The following is a 19,876-nucleotide window of genomic DNA, read 5'->3' as shown; positions in this document are numbered from 1 at the left end:
CCCAGGCCCCTGTGCATAGGTGGGAGGAAACACACACTCCATGGTCTAGAATACATATAGATTACGCTGGGCCCTTTCAGGGTCAATTCTTCCTGGTTGTTGTTGATAGCCATTCCAAATGGCTGGAGGTTGTGCCTGTGTCATCTACCACTGCTGCCAAGACCATTCAGGTGTTGAGAAACATTTTTGCTGCACATGGATTGCCAGATGTTCTGGTGTCGGATAATGGTCCTCAATTTACTTCTACTGAGTTTCAGGGGTTTCTACAAGCCAACATGATCTGCCACGCTGCTTCGGCTCCTTTCCATCCTTCCACCAACGGTCTGGCTGAACGGATGGTCCGCGTCACCAAGGACGCCCTCAAGAAACTGACTTACGGCAATTGGCATCACAGGTTGGCTGACTTTCTTCTAGCCCATCGTACTACTCCGTGCACTGCCACGGGTAAGTGCCCGGCCGAACTCCGTTGGGGTCGTCGGCTCGTGACTAAATTGGACAGGCTGCATCTGGAGCGTGTAGCTTCACAGGTGTCTCAGCCACACCCACCACGGGTCCTGCATGAAGGTGATCCTGTCTGGGCCAGGAATTACGGGCCTGGACACCTCTGGGTCCCGGCCGTGGTTTGCAAGGTCTCGGGGCCTCTGTCCTACGAGGTATCTTTGGAAGACGGCCGCGTTCTTCGCCGCCACATTGATCAACTACGTGTGAGGCGGGACTCGCCTAGGGTTCCTCCTCAGTCTCCTCTAGGGGGGGAGGAGGAATGGGAAATGCATTCTGGGAATCAGGATCAGCAGCCAACAATGGCTGTGGAGGGCAACATGGGTACACAACACCCACGTTCCGCAAGTGCTCCAAGTAGGAATTCATGGGGCAGGGGGCAAACAGACACCCCCACACGCACTCCAGCCTGGGAGTCACACCGGAGGTATACTAACTATCCACACTTCACCAACAATACTCCACACACGGAGACTGATTGGGAGCATACTCACAACTCACAACATACAAGAGAGCAGGCACAACAAGGCGGGGACATGTCCTTTTCAGCAATGGCTCACAGAAGGATGTCCCCATGTATTAGGGCTAACAGGGAGGTATCCTTGGACCCTATCACTACTCTTTCCTCGGTCCTTTTAATGTGTGGAAGCCCCTTGTAACTCTACTCAAGTCTCCCAAACCTTTTGAGGTATCCACCATCCAGTTGGTCCATATCACTTGTCGTCTCAGGACTGAAGTGCTCGGATCCTCTGCCCGTCCTTTCCGTCCGTCTTCACACGAGACAGCCACAGGGTAATTCACCTAGCGTGGAAAGCAACTGGGAAAACATTACAAGTTCCCCAGGTTCGAGAAGGTCACTATGGGTAAAAGGCCCTCCCAAATACCTTGCAGATTACGTAAGGTGAGCAAGTATATAGCAACTTGAACTAGAGGTTCAGACTGGTTGACTTGTGGAAACGGGGTTGGAGCACATTGGTTCTCTGAATGACAGAACGGCCCCATATCTCACACACACTGTAAAATTAATGCAACAGTTAGTAACACACACTTTATCATGGTGGCGTCCATGTTGGGCGCAGTATTATTTTATCTAGGGGGGAGGGGTGTTGTGTCCTGAGCCTGCGGAAGCAGGCTCGGGACGTTGCAAGAGTCCCGGGCATTTGCAAAAGCTGCCCGGGACCAGACTGAGCGGCGCCAGCCTTGCGCGCATGCGCAAGGCGGGAAAAGACCGCCTTGTGATTGGTTGGAATTGCCCGGGGATCAGAGGGTATAAATAGAGGCCTGCATGCCTCTGCTCGGGTTGTTCGTAGATTGTAGTCAGAGAATAAAGATATGTTGGAAATGCATTGCTTCAAGCGCCATTATTCTCCGGACTTAACAATGGACATGGGGCTTCTTGTTCTTTTTTGGGTTCTGCCATTCTTCTGGGGGGAGGGGGAAGCTTGGGGTTGCTGCAGTGTATTTCCTTTGCTTTGTTTCTTGCGCTATCCTCTTTGATGTTTCTTTCTCAGGGTGAGAATGGAATGTGCCTGTGGCAATCTGCCTTATCTCTGGATGCAGAAGAAGAGGCGCGGAGATCTAATAGCCTTGGAAGTGGTGCCTTATCACTCCGTTCCCACAAGATTTTCACACCTGTAGATTGGCCCATTCAAACCATGTGGATGGACAGTTGGGGTGGGGTTTTCATTGACTCTTTTGACTAATTGATTCACATGGGAAATCCTCAGATCCTGCCTTCTATTACTGCTGTCAACACCTTCCAATAAAGGTTCCTTTTAAAATGATGTCCATTTCAAGAGTTCTGGTTTCTTGGGAGGACTGATTGAGGCAGGTCCTTACAGCCTCAGTCTTACCCAGCTGGGTAGCTGTCACGTTCCAGGAAAAGACCTTGGCTTCTTCAGTGCACAGGCAGGTGGTGAACAGGCAGTCAGGACATGGTTTCACCTCCACCTGCTCGGACTCTAGCAGGGTCACTCTCACCTGGATGAAACATGAAAGGTGAGACAGAAGATGAGCAGGCACAATGTGAGCACATGAAGGGATACAGGCCAACCGCCAGTATCTGTGCCCACTGAACTTACATATGCAGGATGGGATAATATGGAGTTATGTCCAGTAGAACTTCAAGACCATGTATGGGTCAGGAAATTACTTCTTACCAGCTAAGATTGGTAGGAACCCACTGGAGAATTTTGCTATGCAAACCTCTGAAAGTACTTCATGAACTTCAATTTTTTTGCCATGGTTTGTGGGGAAGAAATTGGGGCCACTAGGAATGTATCCTCTGTCAGATACAGAAAGGAATACAATGCTTCTGTTTGCAATCTTGGTCTCCATGTCTAAAGCCCATCGTGAATTTCCTCCTCCTAATTTTTGTAAGATTTCTGGCCTGTCCTAAATGGTCTCTCACCTGGATACAGTCCTTGAGGAAATTAAAGACCATGACCTTTATCTGGAAAGTCTCTCCCCGAATCACAGAATACGGCAAAGTCAGATCAATGAAGAAGGGCTGGAACACCCTGATTGTGGTTAATTGGGAGAGGCCAAAGCCTATATCTGCCAGACAGAATGCATTTGCGTTCCACTCCGTGATTGTGTCTGGAACAGTGACTGGATGAACTGCTTTCCCTTCCTCGCTACAAAACAGGAAGAGAGTTTTAGTGAGCAGGTCAAATCAGAGCAGCTTAGTAGCAAGGCTTATTCCACGGCGGTCCCACACGTTAGTCCGCAGTCTACCAAATGCAGAACTTGCCTTGGCAATTCTACAGTTGACCTCGATGTCAATTGTCACTGCACGGGAGAGGGTACTACCAAGATACATAAATTGGTCTACTGCTTGCAGCTTTTGTCCCTTCACTGTGATGGTAGGCTCTTGGTATTGGGCTTTTGGAACTGGCTGGTACATCACTTCAGTTTTCTTCATGTTGATAAAGAGGCCAAAGTTGTCACAAGCGACTGCGAATTTGTCCATGCTGGCTTGTATTTCCTGCTCCGATCCTGCATTAAGGGCACAGTCATCAGCAAAGAGAAGATCTCGTAGCACAGTCTCCTTTACCTTGGTGATAGCCTGGAGTCTTCGCAGGTTGAACAATTTCCCATCGGTTCTGTACCTCAGATTGACTCCCACTGAGCTGTTCTGAAAGGCGTCAGACAGCATGGCTGAAAACATCATGCTGAACAAGGTTGGTGCCAGTACGCAGCCTTGCTTAACGCCGTTTGTGACAGGGAAAGCCTCTGAGGCGTCACCGTTGCTCAGAACACGAGCCGCCATGCCATCATGGAACTGCCGTACCATCAGAATAAATCTGTCAGGGCACCCAAACTTTGACATAATGCGCCATAATCCTTCACGACTAACTGTGTCAAAAGCCTTGGTGAGATCCACAAAGGTGGTATATAGTTCACGATTCTGCTCCTGACATTTCTCCTGGAGCTGATGCTGCAAAGATCATGTCCACTGTGCCACGCTCTTTGCGGAAACCACACTGTGTCTCAGGTAGTAGACCTTGTTCCAGATGGTCAATCAGGCGATTTAGCAACACTCGTGCAAAGATCTTGCCTGCGACGGAGAGAAGTGATATTCCTCTATAATTATCGCAGACTTGTCAATTTCCTTTCCTCTTGTAGAGGTGCACGATGGACGCGTCTTTCAGTTCCTGAGGGATGGAACCTTGTTTCCAGAAAGACCGGAACAGCTGTGTGAGTTTTTCAACAAGCACAGCACCACCAGCCTTATAGACTTCCGCTGGGATTGCATCAGATCCTGGCACCTTACCACTGGAACACTGACTGATGGCCTGTGAGGTTTCAGCCTCTGATGGTGGGACATCCAGGCTATAGTTGATATCCACCTGGGGTAATCTGTCGATCGCCTCATTATTGATAGTGGATGGGTGATTCAGCACAAAGTGGAAATGCTCAGCCCAACGCTGTAAAATCAGAGTCCTCTCAGTGATGAGAGCTGCACCACTCGAATCCAGTAAAGGGGAGCTTCCTGAGGGCTGAGGTCCGTACAGGGATCTAAGGGCTTCATAGAACCGTTTGGTGTCGCTTCTATCAGCAAACGTCTGGATTTCATCTGCTTTGGCACTCAACCAGGAGTCCTGCATCTTGCGGAGCTTGCTCTGTACAATCCTGCGAGTGTTAGTAAAAGCATTTTTCTTTGCAGTTGAAGATGGGTCATTCTGATGAGCACAATAGAGGTGGTGTTTTTCATCAAGCAAGGCCTTAATCTCTTCATCGTTTTCATCAAACCAGTCCGGCTGCTTCCTATATGAAGGTCCAAGAACCTTAAGTGCATAAGAGTGCAAGATGTCCCGGAAACATTCCCAGTCCTTCTCAGCATTTTCCTGTATTTGCAGCTCTGGGAGTTGATTGTCAAGTTCTTTTACTAATGAAGCTACTACGTCGGGGTTTTCCAGTGTACTGACATTGATCTTTTTCATCACAACTCTGTTTCCCTGTGAACGATTCTTTGGCTTGATGTGAATATTTAACTTGGAAATGATGAGTCTATGGTCAGTCCAACAGTCAGCACTTGGCATGGCCTTAGTTACTCTTACATCTTGCATGTCTTTCCTCCGCACAATGACATAATCAATGAGATGCCAGTGCCTGGAGCGTGGGTGCATCCAGGACGTCTTTTTGTGCATTAGACCTGAGCCGCCTGTGTGCAGGTCCGCGTCCACAGCTCCCAGTGATTCCACACCTGCTGCTTCACCGCTCGCCTATCGCCACAGGACTTTAAGATTTGTGGGAGTTAGGGAAAGTCAAGATGTCAAGACTTGGGCGTGGATTGGATTAAAGTGAGGGAGAGGTGCGCATAGTCAGCCTCACTCTCTCTTCCCAGATTCCATATTGTTCCAATGGCAGGACAAAAGTCGAGACAGTTGGAGATGGGCTGGGCACAGTGGTTGACCAGGGCATCTTTCGTGTCTTGCCGTGCTCTCAGCATACCACGTCGCTTGCAGAAACTGCCTTCATGATCGTTGGTCCTATTTTAATAGGTCTCATCCGCTCAATCCGCCAGAGTCTGTCTTCACATGCTTGGGATAGACAAATCCCTTGCTCACCGAATGTCGAAGACACAACAGCTACTTTCAACCTGGCTTGGCCAGCCTGTCGAAGCTGTTGCCCGGGGTGTGGCCGCTGTGCATGTTACAGCTACTAGGAGCCACAGGTGAGAGCTGAGTGTCAGGTGGGGACCAAAGGTGTACGAGCTGCCCTAAAAAAAGGGCACGACATGCCCTCCACCAGAGGTGCTACCCCTCCCTGAACACCCCATACACCCCGATACAAAGTAAGAGATGTAGGAAGTACCCAGAGTCAGCCATAAAGGACTCAGATGCTTATGCAGTAAAGCTCAATGTTTGAGGAACAAACAGGGAAAACTTGAAGTACTAGTACATGAGGAAAAAGAGTTGATGTGGTTCCCATCTTCAAAAAAAGGGGGAAAAACCATATCCGGGAAACTACAGACAAATCAGTCTGATATCAATACCTGGGACAAGTTTGGAAAAAATAATCAAGGAACAGATCTGCGAACACCTAGAAGCAAGCAAACTAGAAGCCAACATGGGTTTGTCAAAAACAGATAATGCCAAATAAATCTTATTTCATTCTTTGGCAAAGTGACTAAATTAGTGGACCAGCAAAATGCTGTGGACAGAGTATATGGATTTCAATTTGACAAAGTAGACCACAACCTACTTTTTGGTAAGTTAGAAAAATGTGAGATAGACAGCATCATCCCCAGATGGATTTGTAACTGGCTGACAAACCACACTCAATGTGTAGTCCTCAATGGAACTTCATCTACATGGAAGAAAGTAAGCAGTGGGATAACCTAAGGTTCTATTTTAGGCCCAGTATTCTTTAATATATTCATAAACGATTTAGATGAGGGTATAGAAGAGGAACTCATCAGATCTGCAGATGACATTATGCTGACAGGAATAGCCAACGCCCCAGAAGATAGGCTGAAGATCCAGATGGATCTCAAAAAACTTGAACACTGGGCCCTATCTATATGACTCCATTCAGAGTTTGAAGACTTTTATCCACAGAGCTGGAAAGTTGCCAACCATGCCTGGGCTGGGGGAAAAGGACCTCTCCTTTGGTGTGCTACGGATGTGCACATACACACACACACACACATAAACTCCATTCCGAGTTTTGGGACTTTTATCCGTATCCATGCTGGGAGGCTGCCAATCACATCCAGACTTGGGGAGAAGGAATTCTGCTTTGGTGTGCTGGGCGCTCACACACGAGCTTGAACACACATCCCCCGTTCCTTCTGAGTTTGGGGACTTTTATTTAGATCCCTGCTGAGAAGCTGCCAATTGTGCCTGGGCTTAGGGAGAAGAACCTCTCCTTTGGCACGTTGGGTGCTCATAAGCATTTGTGTGCATGTGCACAACCACAAATACGCATCCCATATGGAGTTTGGAGACTTTTATCCACAGAGCTGGGAAGTTGCCAATCATTCCTGGGCTTGGGGAAAAGGACCTCTCCTTTGGTGTGCTGCGCACGCACGCACGCATGCACGCACGCACGCACGCACGCACGCATGCACACGCACACATATACACCATTCCAAGCTTGGGGACTTGCCTCATTCTGGCATTATAAGTTGACAGTAAAATGCTGATCATGGACCAGCAGGAAGTAGCTGAGAGCCATCACAGGACACTTAAAGTTTGGTCTGGAGGAAGTTTGCAAAGGGAGGTATTACAAAAGCAACACTAAAGGGAAAAATGAACAATGAGCTCCCTAAGTGTCTGCATTTGCAGAACTGAAATTCTGTGCTCCAAAGGGGAGCCTCCAGCTTGTTAATCAAGGTGGGGAAGGAAAACATTTATAAAAGTCCCCAAGCTCAGAATGGTGTGTGTGTGTGTGTGTGTGTGTGTGTGTGCATGCATGCACAGCATGCCAAAGAAGAGGTCCTTCTCCCCAAGCCCGGTGCGATTGGCAACTTTCCAACTTTATGGATAAAAGTACCTGAACTCCAAATGGGCTGCATGTGTGTGTACACGTGCGCATGTGTGAGTGCCCAGCACACCAAAGAAGAAGTCTTTCTCCGCAAGCTTGATTGGCAGCTTCCCAGCATGGATGCAGACTTCTAATGGTATTTCTGTGAGCGTGTGTGCATGTGCATGCAGCATGCCAAAGGAGAGGCCCTTCTCCCCAACCCTGGATGTGATTGGCAGCTTTCCAGCACAGATGCAGATAAAAGTCCCCAAACTCAGAATGGGGTTTATGTGTATGTGTGTGTGCGCGCACATGTGTGTGCTTGGTTGCTGGCAGTTCAAGGAGTGAGGAGCTGGTGGGGCACTGAATTGTCCCCACATCCAGTTGGTTGGTGAGACTTGTTCTGCGCTGACCCAGTCACACCCACCCATTTGCACCCACCTGGTCATGCTGAGTGAATGGTGCTGAGTCAGTGGCACTGAGCAAGCTGCACCGACTCCCTCACATCCACCTGGCCACACCCACTCATCTGTGGCAACTTAGCTACGTCCTCCCGGTCATGCCCACCAATCCACGCTGATCTGGCTGCTGTGAGTCATCCTAGATCCATCTCAACAAGCTTGAATGCTGGGCCCTATTTAAAAAAATGAAATTCAAAGAAGAGAAAAGTAAGTTTTACAGTTTGGCAAGAAAAACCAAATGTACAGGTACAGAATAGGTGAAACCAGGCTCAACAGCAATAACTCTGAAAACAATTTTGGAGTCTTCCTAGTGCAGGGCTTTTCAACCTTTTCATAGATTGTACCACTTTTAGGACATAACAATATTCGAGTACCAAAAGTGCTTAGCAAGGTGTCAAAAACTTGATGACCACAAAAAAGGGGGGTTGGGTTTTACTGATTAGATTCATTTGTTGTTATAGAAATGGCTAGTTTATACTATTATGGAAAAGTAAAAAGTTGAGGTTCGATGTTAATGCTTCATTCTACTACAACAGAGGAAGTCAATGCCTTTTCTTTTCTTTTCCCCTTCTCCCTCTCACTTTCCCCCCTTCTTCCTCCTCACTGTGGTCTACTATTTGCTTTTGTATTTTTGTATTTTATTCTATAATCTAATAAAATGTACAAACTGTAAAAAAAAAAAAAAAGGAAAAAGTACCAGCTTTAATTTCTTCAGTGGCGGTTTCTTTGCAGAATCACTTTCCTTTTGCTCTGACAAATGTATGATGAATTTATCCATATTTATTAATATGCACCACTACCTTGGTGGTCAACTGGCTGGTCGGCCCTTCTTCCTTGCTCCCTCGCCTCTCTTTTTTTCCTCCCTACCTGTTGGGTTCTCCTTCCACAGCTTTTTCTTCCCTGTCTCTTCTTCCTCCCTGCTTGCTGGGCTCTCCTTCCACAGCTTCTTCTCTGTCCCCTTCTTTCCCTGTTGTCTTTTTTTCCCCTCTCCCACCAAAACCACCTCCTTTTATATCCTCTCCTCTCCCCCCTCCTTTTCTTTTCGGTACACCTTCAACTGATTCCTCTTCTCAAGGCCGCACTTCTCCATCTCTCTTTCTCTGTCCCCTTCTCTTTCTCCCCCATTGTCTTTCCCCATCCCTTTCCTGCCCAAACCTCCTTTTATATTCTCTCCTCTCTTTCCCCTCCTCTTTTTCTCTTCAGTGCACCTCCAGCTACGCGCTGCTTCCAAAAACGCCAATCAGCAGGAGCCCAGCACTGATTTGGGGGCTTCTGCCGATCTCTGACAGCCCTGCAGCTCCAGCTGTGTCTCCCTCAGGCTTGTGTGGCACTGCCGGCGCTTCACCTCATTCCCCTTGCTCACTACAATTGTCTAGGACAGTTGGGTACCACCTGCTAGGTGCCAAAGTACCACCAGTGGTATGCGTACCACCAGTTGAAAAGCCCTGTCGTAGTCGACAATCATGTAAAGTGCTGCAGCTGCCAAAAAAGCCAATGTAATCCTAGATTGCATTAACAGAGGGATAGAATCAAGATCACCTGAAATGTTAATATCACTGTTAAGACCACACTTGGAATACTCCATCCAGTTTTGGTCATCACAATATAAAAGAGAGAGACTCTGGAAAGAGTATAGAGATGAGCAACAAAGATGATTATGGGGCTGGAGGCTAAAACATATCAAGAATGGTCGTAGGAATTGGGTATGTCTAGTCTAGTAAAAAAGAAGGACTAGGGGTGACATGATAGCAGTGTTCCAATATTTGAGGGGCTGCCACAAGAAGTTATTCTCCAAAGCACCAGATGGCAAGACAAGAAGCAATGGATGGAAACTAATCAAGGAGAAAAGCAACCTAAAACTAAGGAGAATTTTCCTGACAGTGAGAACAATTAACCAGTGGAATAGATTGCCTTCAGAAGTTGTGAGTGCTTCATCACTGGAAGTTTTTAATATGAGACTGGATAGCCATTTGTCTGAAATAGTATAAAGTCTCGTGGTTTAGCAGGGGGTTGGACTAGAAGACCTCCAAGGTCCCTTCCAACTCTGTTATTCTATTAAATAAATTATAGAAACATAGAGCTGGCAGTTGTCACTTCTTGAAAGTTTCCATTTTATCGTTTATGCTGATGAATAAAGAAATATTTTTCCTAAATACTGAATTGCTTTCCATAACCCTGCAACCTAATTTTCCCACAGCTTCTTTTTAAATATGATCTTGTGATTTATTTCACTATTTAGAATCATTAATGTGTCCTATTCATGGAACTCCAATCAATGCCAAAACAGCATAGGTTTTGGAGGAAGCTGTTTTCAGTACAAATGTCACTCACCTTGAACAGACTGTAAACATCAGCCTGACTTTGAAATCAGGGAGCTATCAAATGCTTTTTTTGCCTTTCACTCTTTAAAGGAAGACAAGGATAGCGCTCAAAATCTTCCAAATAAAAGTGAAATACTCTTGCATTCATGGCTTCAAGATAAGGGTAAGGACTCCTATACACCTGAAAGCAGAGAGAATTTGGCAAACCAGAATATGAAAAACNCTTCCTTCAGCCTACTTCAAAGGGACTGGATGTGGATATCACCAAACGGACTAACAATAACAATGGGGGTCATTAGCTTTCATGTAATCCTTTCTGAAGTCTCCTCCCGGCAATGAGGAAAAGGGGGTGAGAATGTAATGCCTGGGATTGTTGCTGGGAGAAGGGGGTGATGGGGTGTGGCTAATGGGGGATCCCTTAACACCTTGAATGGGAGAGCTTGGACCCAAGTCCTGTCTAGAACACCTGCATCCAGCTTTCTCTTAATAAAGATGCCTGTTGGAAGAAATATTCCAGGAGTTCTGTCTTCTTAAGATGCAAAGTGGGGTGGGTCCTTACACACAATATGCATAGAAGTCTGGCTCTTGGTAGCATCTGCAGATGATTCAGAATTAAGTAGCCATCTTACCAAAATTTCAAACAGGACCCATAAATCTGTTTCCACATTGAAACATCCCTAGATATTTGATCAAATTTAAAAAATGCAGTATATTATTCTAGCCACACAATTTAGCCAATTTAGAACTTATGTTTTTTATAAATTAAGATCCTAACCTTTACAGTAGTAATGATATTAAAAATACATGAAAAATATTTGCAAAGACATTTTGAAAAGTGCAAAGGTAACATCACTTTCCTTGATCAGGAGAATTGTCTCTAGTTAATTTTTTTAAAACTCAGAGACACTGAGGTGCTTCTGGATTGAAAGCTTCTAATTAATATTAAAATCAGATAATTATCTCAAGCTGCTTATAATTTCATTTACTTTAGTTTGCACACACAGCCTGTTTTTTATTGCTCATGCATTCATGAGGAAAGGAATAGATGAAGAATTCATTGACTCCAGCTGTGGGAAAGGCTGTGTTTCCTTACTGATTCTGGTGTCAGAGTTTGGTTCATCTGCAAGAGAACACTCTTGTCCACAGCACGGATGGAGCACAGAGCACCAGGGGCAGCTTCTATGTGCAGATTGACCTTTGCCCCTGGAAGCTCTTCCTGCTTAGAGAAGTCCAATGTTACCTATGGAAGGGGATACAAGAGATAATAATACAAGGAAACCTCCAAGAATGATGGACAATTTAGGATACCAGAAAAAGAGAATTAGTGTTATTTCTTCTTTGGGACTTCACATAAAATATTCAGAATATGATAATTTGAGCATTTTAGTCTCAGGTGAGGACTCTGGATTGATTTGTTCTAAATTTATTTGTTTTCTTGGCTATCCATAATAGCTACACAATAATATCTATGCTACACAAGAACAAAACATTAAAAAATACACCACGATTTTGATTCCCAACCTTATAGAACTATTACCTACTTTCAGTTTAACAATTGCCTACACCAATAAATCACAGGAATTCCTGTGGGACCCACATCTCAGAATGCATACCAGAAACAGTCATGCTGTATCTAGAAAGCATCACTCTTCCCAAAATAATAATTGTTGTGTCCTGAGCTTGCAAGAGCTGAAAGCAGGCTCAGAATTGTTGCAAATGGTCCCAGGCAATCCAAAAGCTGCCTGGGACCAGACAGGGTGGCGCCAGTCTTGCGCGTATGCGCAAGGCGCAAAAATGGTCAATTCCTATTGGTTCGCACTATCTGGGTTTCTGGCCCTATAAAAGGCCTTTGTGCCTTTTGCTGTTTGCTTGGTTGTAGGAGAGAGAAATAAAGAGCTTGTTGTTTTCACCATGTGTCTTCGTCAATTGCCAACGAATTGAAAGCACAACACTGGCGACGAAGGTGGGATCCCTGCAAGCAAGAAAAAGAATTAGGACTCACCAAGGAAGTCCTGACGATCGGGAAGACGGCGTCCTGCATTCGCGACTCAGCCTGCCAGTACAGCGTCGCTGGAGGTGAGCTCAGCAAAAGAACCCTTTCCTAAATCGGAGCTTGCAGAGGAGGCAATTAGCGAAGGCCGGAGAGCTTACAATGTCGAAGATTGGCCGTTTGACTGATTTTGATGTCTCCCACCCAGAGAGATGGAATTCCTACGTAGCACGGGTGGAGAACTGCTTTAGAGTAAATCACGAAAAATCTGGTGGCCCCTGCACTTCTGGAGTCAGTAACATACGCTGACTTGAAGAAGATGTTGAAGGAACACTTCCAGCCGAAATTATCTGTCATCGCTTGGAGGCACGCGTTTGAACAGAGAGACCAGAGGCCGGGTGAATCTGCTGCGAATTTTACTGCTGCCTTAAGACAAGCAGCCTTGTGAGTTCAAGGATCTGGAAGAAAGGCTGCGCAATCACTTCGTGTGTGGCTTAAGGAGTAGAGACCTCCAACAAAAGATCTTTGCGAAAGAAGAGGTCTCGTTCCAAGACATGTTAAGAGAGGTGGCAGCTGAAGAAGCAGCAGGCAGTGCTGTGAGGGCTTTGCGGCTCACCAGGAACCCTCCAGCCACTGCTACCGTCCATCAAGAGGATGCTTGAGAAGAATCAGAAGCGGATCCTGAAGAGGAGGTGGACAGACTTCACCAGCCAGCTGAGAGGAGGCCGAAGGGGCGTCCAGACAAGGCCCCAGCATCTCTTCAGTGCTTTGGGTGCGGAGGATGTGAGCTGACTGCAGGTTCTGCTCTGCCATTTGCCGGGCATGTGGCAGGCAAGGCCACATTGCCTCCGTCTGTTTGGGTCACCAGAAGGTCCAACCTCAGGGAGAATTGCTTCAGAAAGGTACCAGGATCCCCAGCCAACACAGGGTGGGTTTCTGCGCATCGCGCAGGAGTATTCTGAGAACAGGGACACACAAGCTCCTTAAGAAAAAACTTCACATTGACGTGAAGTTGCAAGGGGCTCCCTTATTGATGGAGTTGGACACAGGGTCCGCTCTATCAATCATTTCACTTGACACCTTCAAAAGGATTTGCAGCAGTAGTGGCCCTTGAGTTAAACTCAGGCCATCGAATCTAATACTTACTGATTTTCAGAATTCTAAAGTCAGTGTAAAGGGAGAGGCCACACTCAAAGTACAGTGAAAGGACTTTGAGGAGTTCCTGGATATGGTGCTAGTTGGGGGTGAACGTATGAGTCTTATTGGACTTGATTGGTTTGAGGCTCTGGGAATCCAAGTAACTGGGCTGCACAACTTGCAAATGTTGGGCCTTGCAGAGGTTTGCAAGGAGTTTGCTGATGTGTTTAGTCCATAGCTAGGATCCTACAAGGGGCCTCCCATTGCACTACAGTTAGACCCAACTATCACGCCCATCAGGGTCAAGCCTAGAAAAGTGCCTTTTGCCCTCAAAAGTAAGATAGATGCTGAGCTGGACAAATTGCTCCAGCAGGGCATTTTAGAACCTGTGGATTCTAGTCCATGGGAAACCCCCATAGTAACGCCTCTAAAGGCTAATGGGGAAATCCGTATATGTGCAGACTATAAGTACACTCTGAATAAAGCGTTGCAACAGCACGCATATCCAGTGCCTGTTGTAAGCCACATTCTGGCCTCCCTCAAGGGTGTGTGTGCATTTTTGCGAAACTTGACCTGGCACAGGCCTATCAACAGCTACCTGTTGATGAGGCATCTGCAGAGGCCCAGACAATTGTAACACACAGGGGGGCCTTCAAAGTCAAAAGACTGCAATTTGGGGTAAATGTAACCCATCCAAAGTGTCATGGAGCGACTTCTGGTTCCGGATTGCGGCGCTCGCAGCTGTGTGAGGAGACTGCTCTCCTCACCAGCTGATTCTCCACTGCCGGTAGACCCTTAATTGGGTCGAAAGCCACCTTGGAGGGGCGGCTACCGGTGAGGAGGTCCTCGTTGTCCTTGGGAGAGCAGCAGCTTCTTCCAGGGACCGACATTTGCTCCTTTGGGCCGACGGTGGAAAGAATGGCCGGTAAAATGGCTGTTCACCTAGCCGCTGAAACCAGAAGTCAGAAGGACATCTAAGCACTGGAACCACCGTGGCTGAGCCGGGTGAGACTTTTTACCTTCCCTCTCTTGATTTTTCCTTTTCTTTTTGTGCCTGTAAAAAGCACTTTTGAAATTACCTCCCTGCTCTGAAAAGGCGGCGTTGGTGAGTGTGGGAAAAAGAAGCTTATGGATTGAATTAATTTAAAGTGACTTTTTTTTACCTCTATTTTTATTCTTTTTTTTCACTTTGGGGTCTTGGAAAACTTTTTAATATTGAATCTGCTATTGGACTTGAATTGCTTTTTTTCCTCCCTGTTTCCTGATCTTGTTTATGAGATTCTTGGTCTATGGGAGAAGATTTTACATTGTACTGAGGACACCTTGTGGAAAAAGCTAAAATTGCAACTTTTCCCTTTTTCTGATGACTCAGATTGACCTTGACTTTCAGATTACCACGTTATGTCTTCCTCATGTTTGCCCAGGGAGAGGTGGATTGGTAAAGTGGCTAGGGTAGCTGGCACCCCCCCTGCTATGGACCCATCTAACTGGCCAAATGAGATTGGTTGTTCCAGTCTCCTCGATGGAATGCCCAGGTTTCCCACTAGCATCGGGCTAATGAGGCAGCGGGTGCAGCCAGAGTCTATTAAGGCTTTCACCTTGACAGCTTTGGGCATGGGGGAAATTAATATAGTCACTGTCTTGAGGATGGGTCCGATGGGTCCACTTACCAGGGGTTCGCCCTCTGAGCTGTCGTCTGAGGCATCCATCAGCCCTGTGGTGTAAGCTGGAGTTCTTTCCCCCCAATGAGCAGAGGTAGGGGATTCCACAGCCTCCATCACTCTCATGGCAGGTTCTTTTGGCTTAGCTGGAGACTTCCCGGATTTGCTGGCCAGTGATCTGTCTGGGTTGTGCTGGGGGGCTTTTGAGCAGCATTCTACAGCCCGATGCCCCTCTCTCCTGCACTTGAAACACCCCATTTGCTTCTTGGCCGTAGCCGATGGTTTCACTGGTTCACGTGTCAACTCAGGCGGTGAGCGGCTCCATTGTTTTCCTCGGCGGTGCCTCTTCAGTAGGTCGATCTCTGCTTCCTCTGCCAGGACGTATCATTCATCAAGTTGGTGTGGGTCCCCTCGGGGCAGGCAAGCGTCATATAGGTCGTAATTTAGTCCGTTTTTGAAATGGCTAAGGAAGATGTCTTCCGGCCAGTTCAGTTTGCTGGCAATGGCCCGGAATTCTTGCGTATATTCGGCTACCGGGCGCTTGCCTTGCCTCATCGTTTTGATCCTTTTGCGGGCTTTGCGATCAGCCAGGGGGTCCTCAAATCGCCTTCTCAGAGAGGACATGAAATGGTTGAAGTCGTTGAACTCTGGGGCATTGGAGTCGTGTAAGTTCACCACCCAATCTGCGGCCGGCCCATCCAGAGCAGATTGCACGATCCTGATACGGGCTTTGTCACTGGGGATGTGCCGCCCGTATTGCTCCATGTAGCTTAGGACTTGGGTTAGGAAAAATCCCAAGCGTGTTGGCTTCCCCTTGAATCTCACGTCCAGTGGTAGGAATCTTTGAATGGATTGGTGCCTTCGCTGTCGGTGGTATTGCCTTCCATCCAGTTCACCATCTGCGAGTCAGCAGGGAGTGGGGACTACTGGATCAGCGGACATCCCCGGGGCTGCAGGTTCCACTTCCCCCTCGGTGTCTCTTCAGTTGCAGCTCCAGGAGCTGGTGCAGCCGTAGGGCTCAGAATTCTTCTCTCCTAGGGAGCTGAGGGTTTTCTTCATCAAGTCGATAGCTTTCTCTAGGATACAGCTTGAGTGCGGTGCCCAGCTTCCTTCCTCTTCGCTTGCATACAGGAATTTCCCCATCTCCTGCTTCCATTCTGGTTTGGTGGGCCCCCGTGTCAAGGTCACCTTTCTTGATTCCTTTTCCCACTCGCCTTTCTTTCCAACGCCTCTTCTCCTGAGGAATCTGACTTCTCAGATCCCAACATCTGGCAGGTTTTCAGTCGGGGCAGCGGCTCCCTCTCTGGGGGGCTTTCTCCCTTCCCTGCTCCGTTGTCTGACATGGTATTTTTTGCAAAGTCCCCCAGCACGGTTCTCCCTTCCAGGTGGACTATTTTTGCAGATCCTGTCTAATGTAAGGACCCACCTCACTTTACATCTTAAGAATACAGAACTCTTGGAATATCTTTTCCAACAGGCATATTTATTAAGAGAAAATGATTGTAGGTGTGCTAGACAGGATCTGAGAAATTCTCTCCCATCCTTCAATGTTTTAAGCATTCCCAAGCAGCCCCCCACCCCACAGTTCTTCCGGGCGATGATCCTTGTTCCCCCCCTTTTTNATGACAGAATCCAGAGAGAGCAGAAATGGTTTTTTTCCATAGTAGATAACTAGAAATGAAATATAATTGGATTCTGACAATAATATTCTGTTTCTTCTTTTTCTTTCAGTCTCATAGTCAATCTGTCCATCTCTGTGCATTCTAGTATTTTTTAATTATTTCTTCATCTGATGGTATTCCTTCATTTTTCCAATATTGCGCAAATATTATTCTTGCCGCTGTTGTGACATGCAAAATCAAATATAGGCTTTGTTTGTTAGTCTTTTCTGGCATTATACCTAATAAAAAAAGTTCAGGTTTAAAATTTACATGTTCTCCCAACATCTTTTCTAACTAAGTATGTATCTTTTTGCCAATAATTCTTTACTTTATCACATGTCCACCAAACATGCTAATACGTGCCTGACTTATGTTTACATTTCCAACATCTATCTGACATATTTTTAAACATTTTGCTAATCTTGCTGGTGGCAAGATTGCATGATGTTGCCTGGATTTGTATTAGTAATAGTGCATTCATGCAGTTAGTGTATGTCATTACTTATATTAATCATGAAAACACTTTAGTCAACATAAACAAGCCAGTCAGAGCATTTATTTTTTAATCTAAGTAATCTAATTTAATCTAATTTAATTACTTTTGTTTCTATGTTGATGTTTGTGCACCCTTTCACTTGGTGTCTTGCAGAAAAGGAATATAGCAAACAAAAACAACAAGAAATATAGAAACTAAAGAATAGCTCAATGATAATGAAAGTGGAAATAACACTTTTTTAGCTGAAGCAAGCTTACTTAGCTGAAGCAAGTTTTCTACTAGCCTCAATCACCTTCCTCTGTAAATTTTATAACATCAACCTACTCTTAAGGTAATTAAACTTGGAGTTAAGCAATCTGATTGAACAGATGAACTTTAGAAACAGGCTGGGCCAGTTTTGGAAAAGCTTTGCTAGAATATCTTGGTTGAACAGGATATTCCATTAAAGTAAAATGTATAAGATTATACAAAGAATATGATAATGCTGTCCAGGAACTATCTAAGGATGAACATGTCTTGGTCTTTTAGAAGTCTAGTTGCCTGTAAATTTGTCTGTGAATTAATCCTTAATAGACCAGTAATAGGCCAGTTCTGTGTAGGCCTTAATAGGCCAGTTCTGTGTAGCGGTTAAGGCACCATGCTAGAAACTGGGAGACTTAAGTTCTAGTCCCACTTTAGGCATAAAGCCAGCTGGGTGATCTTGGGCTAGTCATTCTCTCTTGGCCCTAGGAGGGATGCAAACCACTTCTGAAATCTTCTGAAGAAGACTGTGAGAACTGGTCCAGGCAATTGCCAGGAGTCAACACTAACCTGTTGGTATAAATATATCAGTTGATATATTTCACTCCTGTTTCTCAAGAAAAGCCAGAAAGCAAAATCTGTATGGTTAGTAATGTTATGGTCTATCTATATTTTATCTACGTTACACAAAAGAAAAAAAACATTAATTTCTGAAGAACACAAAGCTGTATTCTGCAAATTATAGATAATATGCAAATTGGTATAGCATCTCTGTGGGTCTTTCTTCACACTGCTTGTATTCCTCTAAATTCAAAATAGCTGCAGTAAGACTTTTGAAGGGTTTCAAATTTCAGTTTTTTCCTGATTTTGTTCCAATTTAATCTAAAAGCACAGCAGCACTTAGTTGTGGTTACTGCTGTTTCTATCTGTCATGCTCCAGCTTATGGTCAGCCAGCGTTTCTATAAGCTTTGGTTTTGCTTCCACAGGCTTCTCAGAACTTGGACACAGTCTCAGCTGCAGCCCAGCTAAGAAAGTCAGCAAGCTGGTCAACAAAGTTGATCTCAGACCTTGAAATCAGTAGTCAGATTCATCACCCTTATATTTTTTTTAAAAAAAGAAACCTACAGTATCCAATATTATGTTTCATGTATATTGAAAAAATGAGCAAACTGTTGTTTACCCCATCTTCAGACTCTGGGCTCAAGTGAGCCATTACTTCTGGTGTCTGGTTGCCATTTCCCCATGAATAGAACTATACTGCAATTTATTGTAAAAAGAAGATGGCAAATGAGTAACTGGTATGTTTTTCCATAGAACATAGAATAATAGGATTGGATGGGACCTTGTAGATATTCTAGTCTAACAGTATCATAGTCACCAGAAGCATTGTAAAAGCAATAGAAGGGATAGCAGTGGCACCTGCAGGTAAGTCAAAATAGGCAAGATAACATAGCAGTAGCATTATCAGTGCCCTGCACTTTTTGCACGTGTATTGAAATATGCACAGATAGAAAGGGGTGATGCAACTGCCATCTTGCCTGTTCTGACTTTCTGTACAGGCACTATGGAGAACTAGTGTCTTTATAGAAGATGGTTTCCACTCATAAAAAGCTGATGGTTTACTTATTGGAAGTAGCCAGACGAATGCATACAATATTTACCACAAAGGTAGATGTGGAGAGGGCAGGGTGTGCTAGCAATTTATTTTATTTTTCTTTTGCACAGAATGTGGATCAGGCATAATGACCTCACTGTGCATTGTGATGTCACAATCTAAGCTCTTTCATGTTTGCATTGCAACATTGCCTGCAAATACATGAAGAGCAGACACATATTTTGCCACTTGCCTTCTTGCCTCTCCATGAGCCTGTTTAGGAAACTGAAACCCATCTTTAAATTCCTTTGTCAATCAGCTGCGGGTATTGAATCATAAACCCTTTTCTTAATCTCAGTATCTGTAGACAAGCAAGTGAAGATGATCAAAGAATACCTTCAGACTGCTTTGAGAGAGATTGATCAATAAAGCCATTTGGAAGAGTTTCATTTATAAATAAATGTACTTTCAGAGGAAGAAAACCAGTGCACTTTGCTCTCCACACCTGAATTTTTGAAAGCAAAAAGTGTTCTGTTCACAAGTCAAAGGCATTGAGACGAAGCGAGTAACAAAAAAACAAGTCTTTATTGTAAGTCAGCAACAGAACAGAACCAAAATGGCACACAGGCCTTTTATAGTGTCCTTGCAAGGACAGCATCAACCAATCATTGCAGAGGCTGGTTTCCCGCCTTGCGCATGCGCGCAAGGCTGGAGACAGCCAGTCTGGTCCCAGGCAACCACGTGGTCTGCCCGGGACTTTCTGCAGCATTCCTCAGCCTGCTGAGTGATTCAGCAGGCTCAGGACATAACACCCCTCCCCCTGGATAAAACAATAAGTAACCCT

The 19,876-nt window shown here is 45.6% G+C and overlaps 1 protein-coding gene across 1 annotated transcript in view; it reads right to left on the bottom strand.

Moving 5' to 3' along the window:
* The window catches only part of LOC114923162 (alpha-2-macroglobulin-like protein 1), an 85,105-nt gene extending 72,812 nt beyond the window's left edge, over positions 1–12,293 (bottom strand). Inside the window, 7 exon segments of the mRNA XM_029285750.1 lie at positions 2,352–2,478; positions 2,909–3,134; positions 4,513–4,576; positions 4,694–4,787; positions 10,263–10,433; positions 11,346–11,492; positions 12,255–12,293. Coding sequence (XP_029141583.1) covers positions 2,352–2,478; positions 2,909–3,134; positions 4,513–4,576; positions 4,694–4,787; positions 10,263–10,433; positions 11,346–11,492; positions 12,255–12,293 — 868 coding nt within the window.
* Positions 12,294–19,876: the final 7,583 nt, after the last annotated feature.

The sequence above is a fragment of the Protobothrops mucrosquamatus genome, unplaced genomic scaffold (genome assembly GCF_001527695.2).
Source record: "Protobothrops mucrosquamatus isolate PMUCROS unplaced genomic scaffold, P.Mucros_1.0 scaffold2187, whole genome shotgun sequence".
In the NCBI taxonomy this organism is placed as follows: domain Eukaryota; kingdom Metazoa; phylum Chordata; class Lepidosauria; order Squamata; family Viperidae; genus Protobothrops; species Protobothrops mucrosquamatus.
The sequence above is the reverse complement of the archived record's forward strand: the minus strand, read 5'-3'. Positions and strand labels throughout refer to the sequence as shown.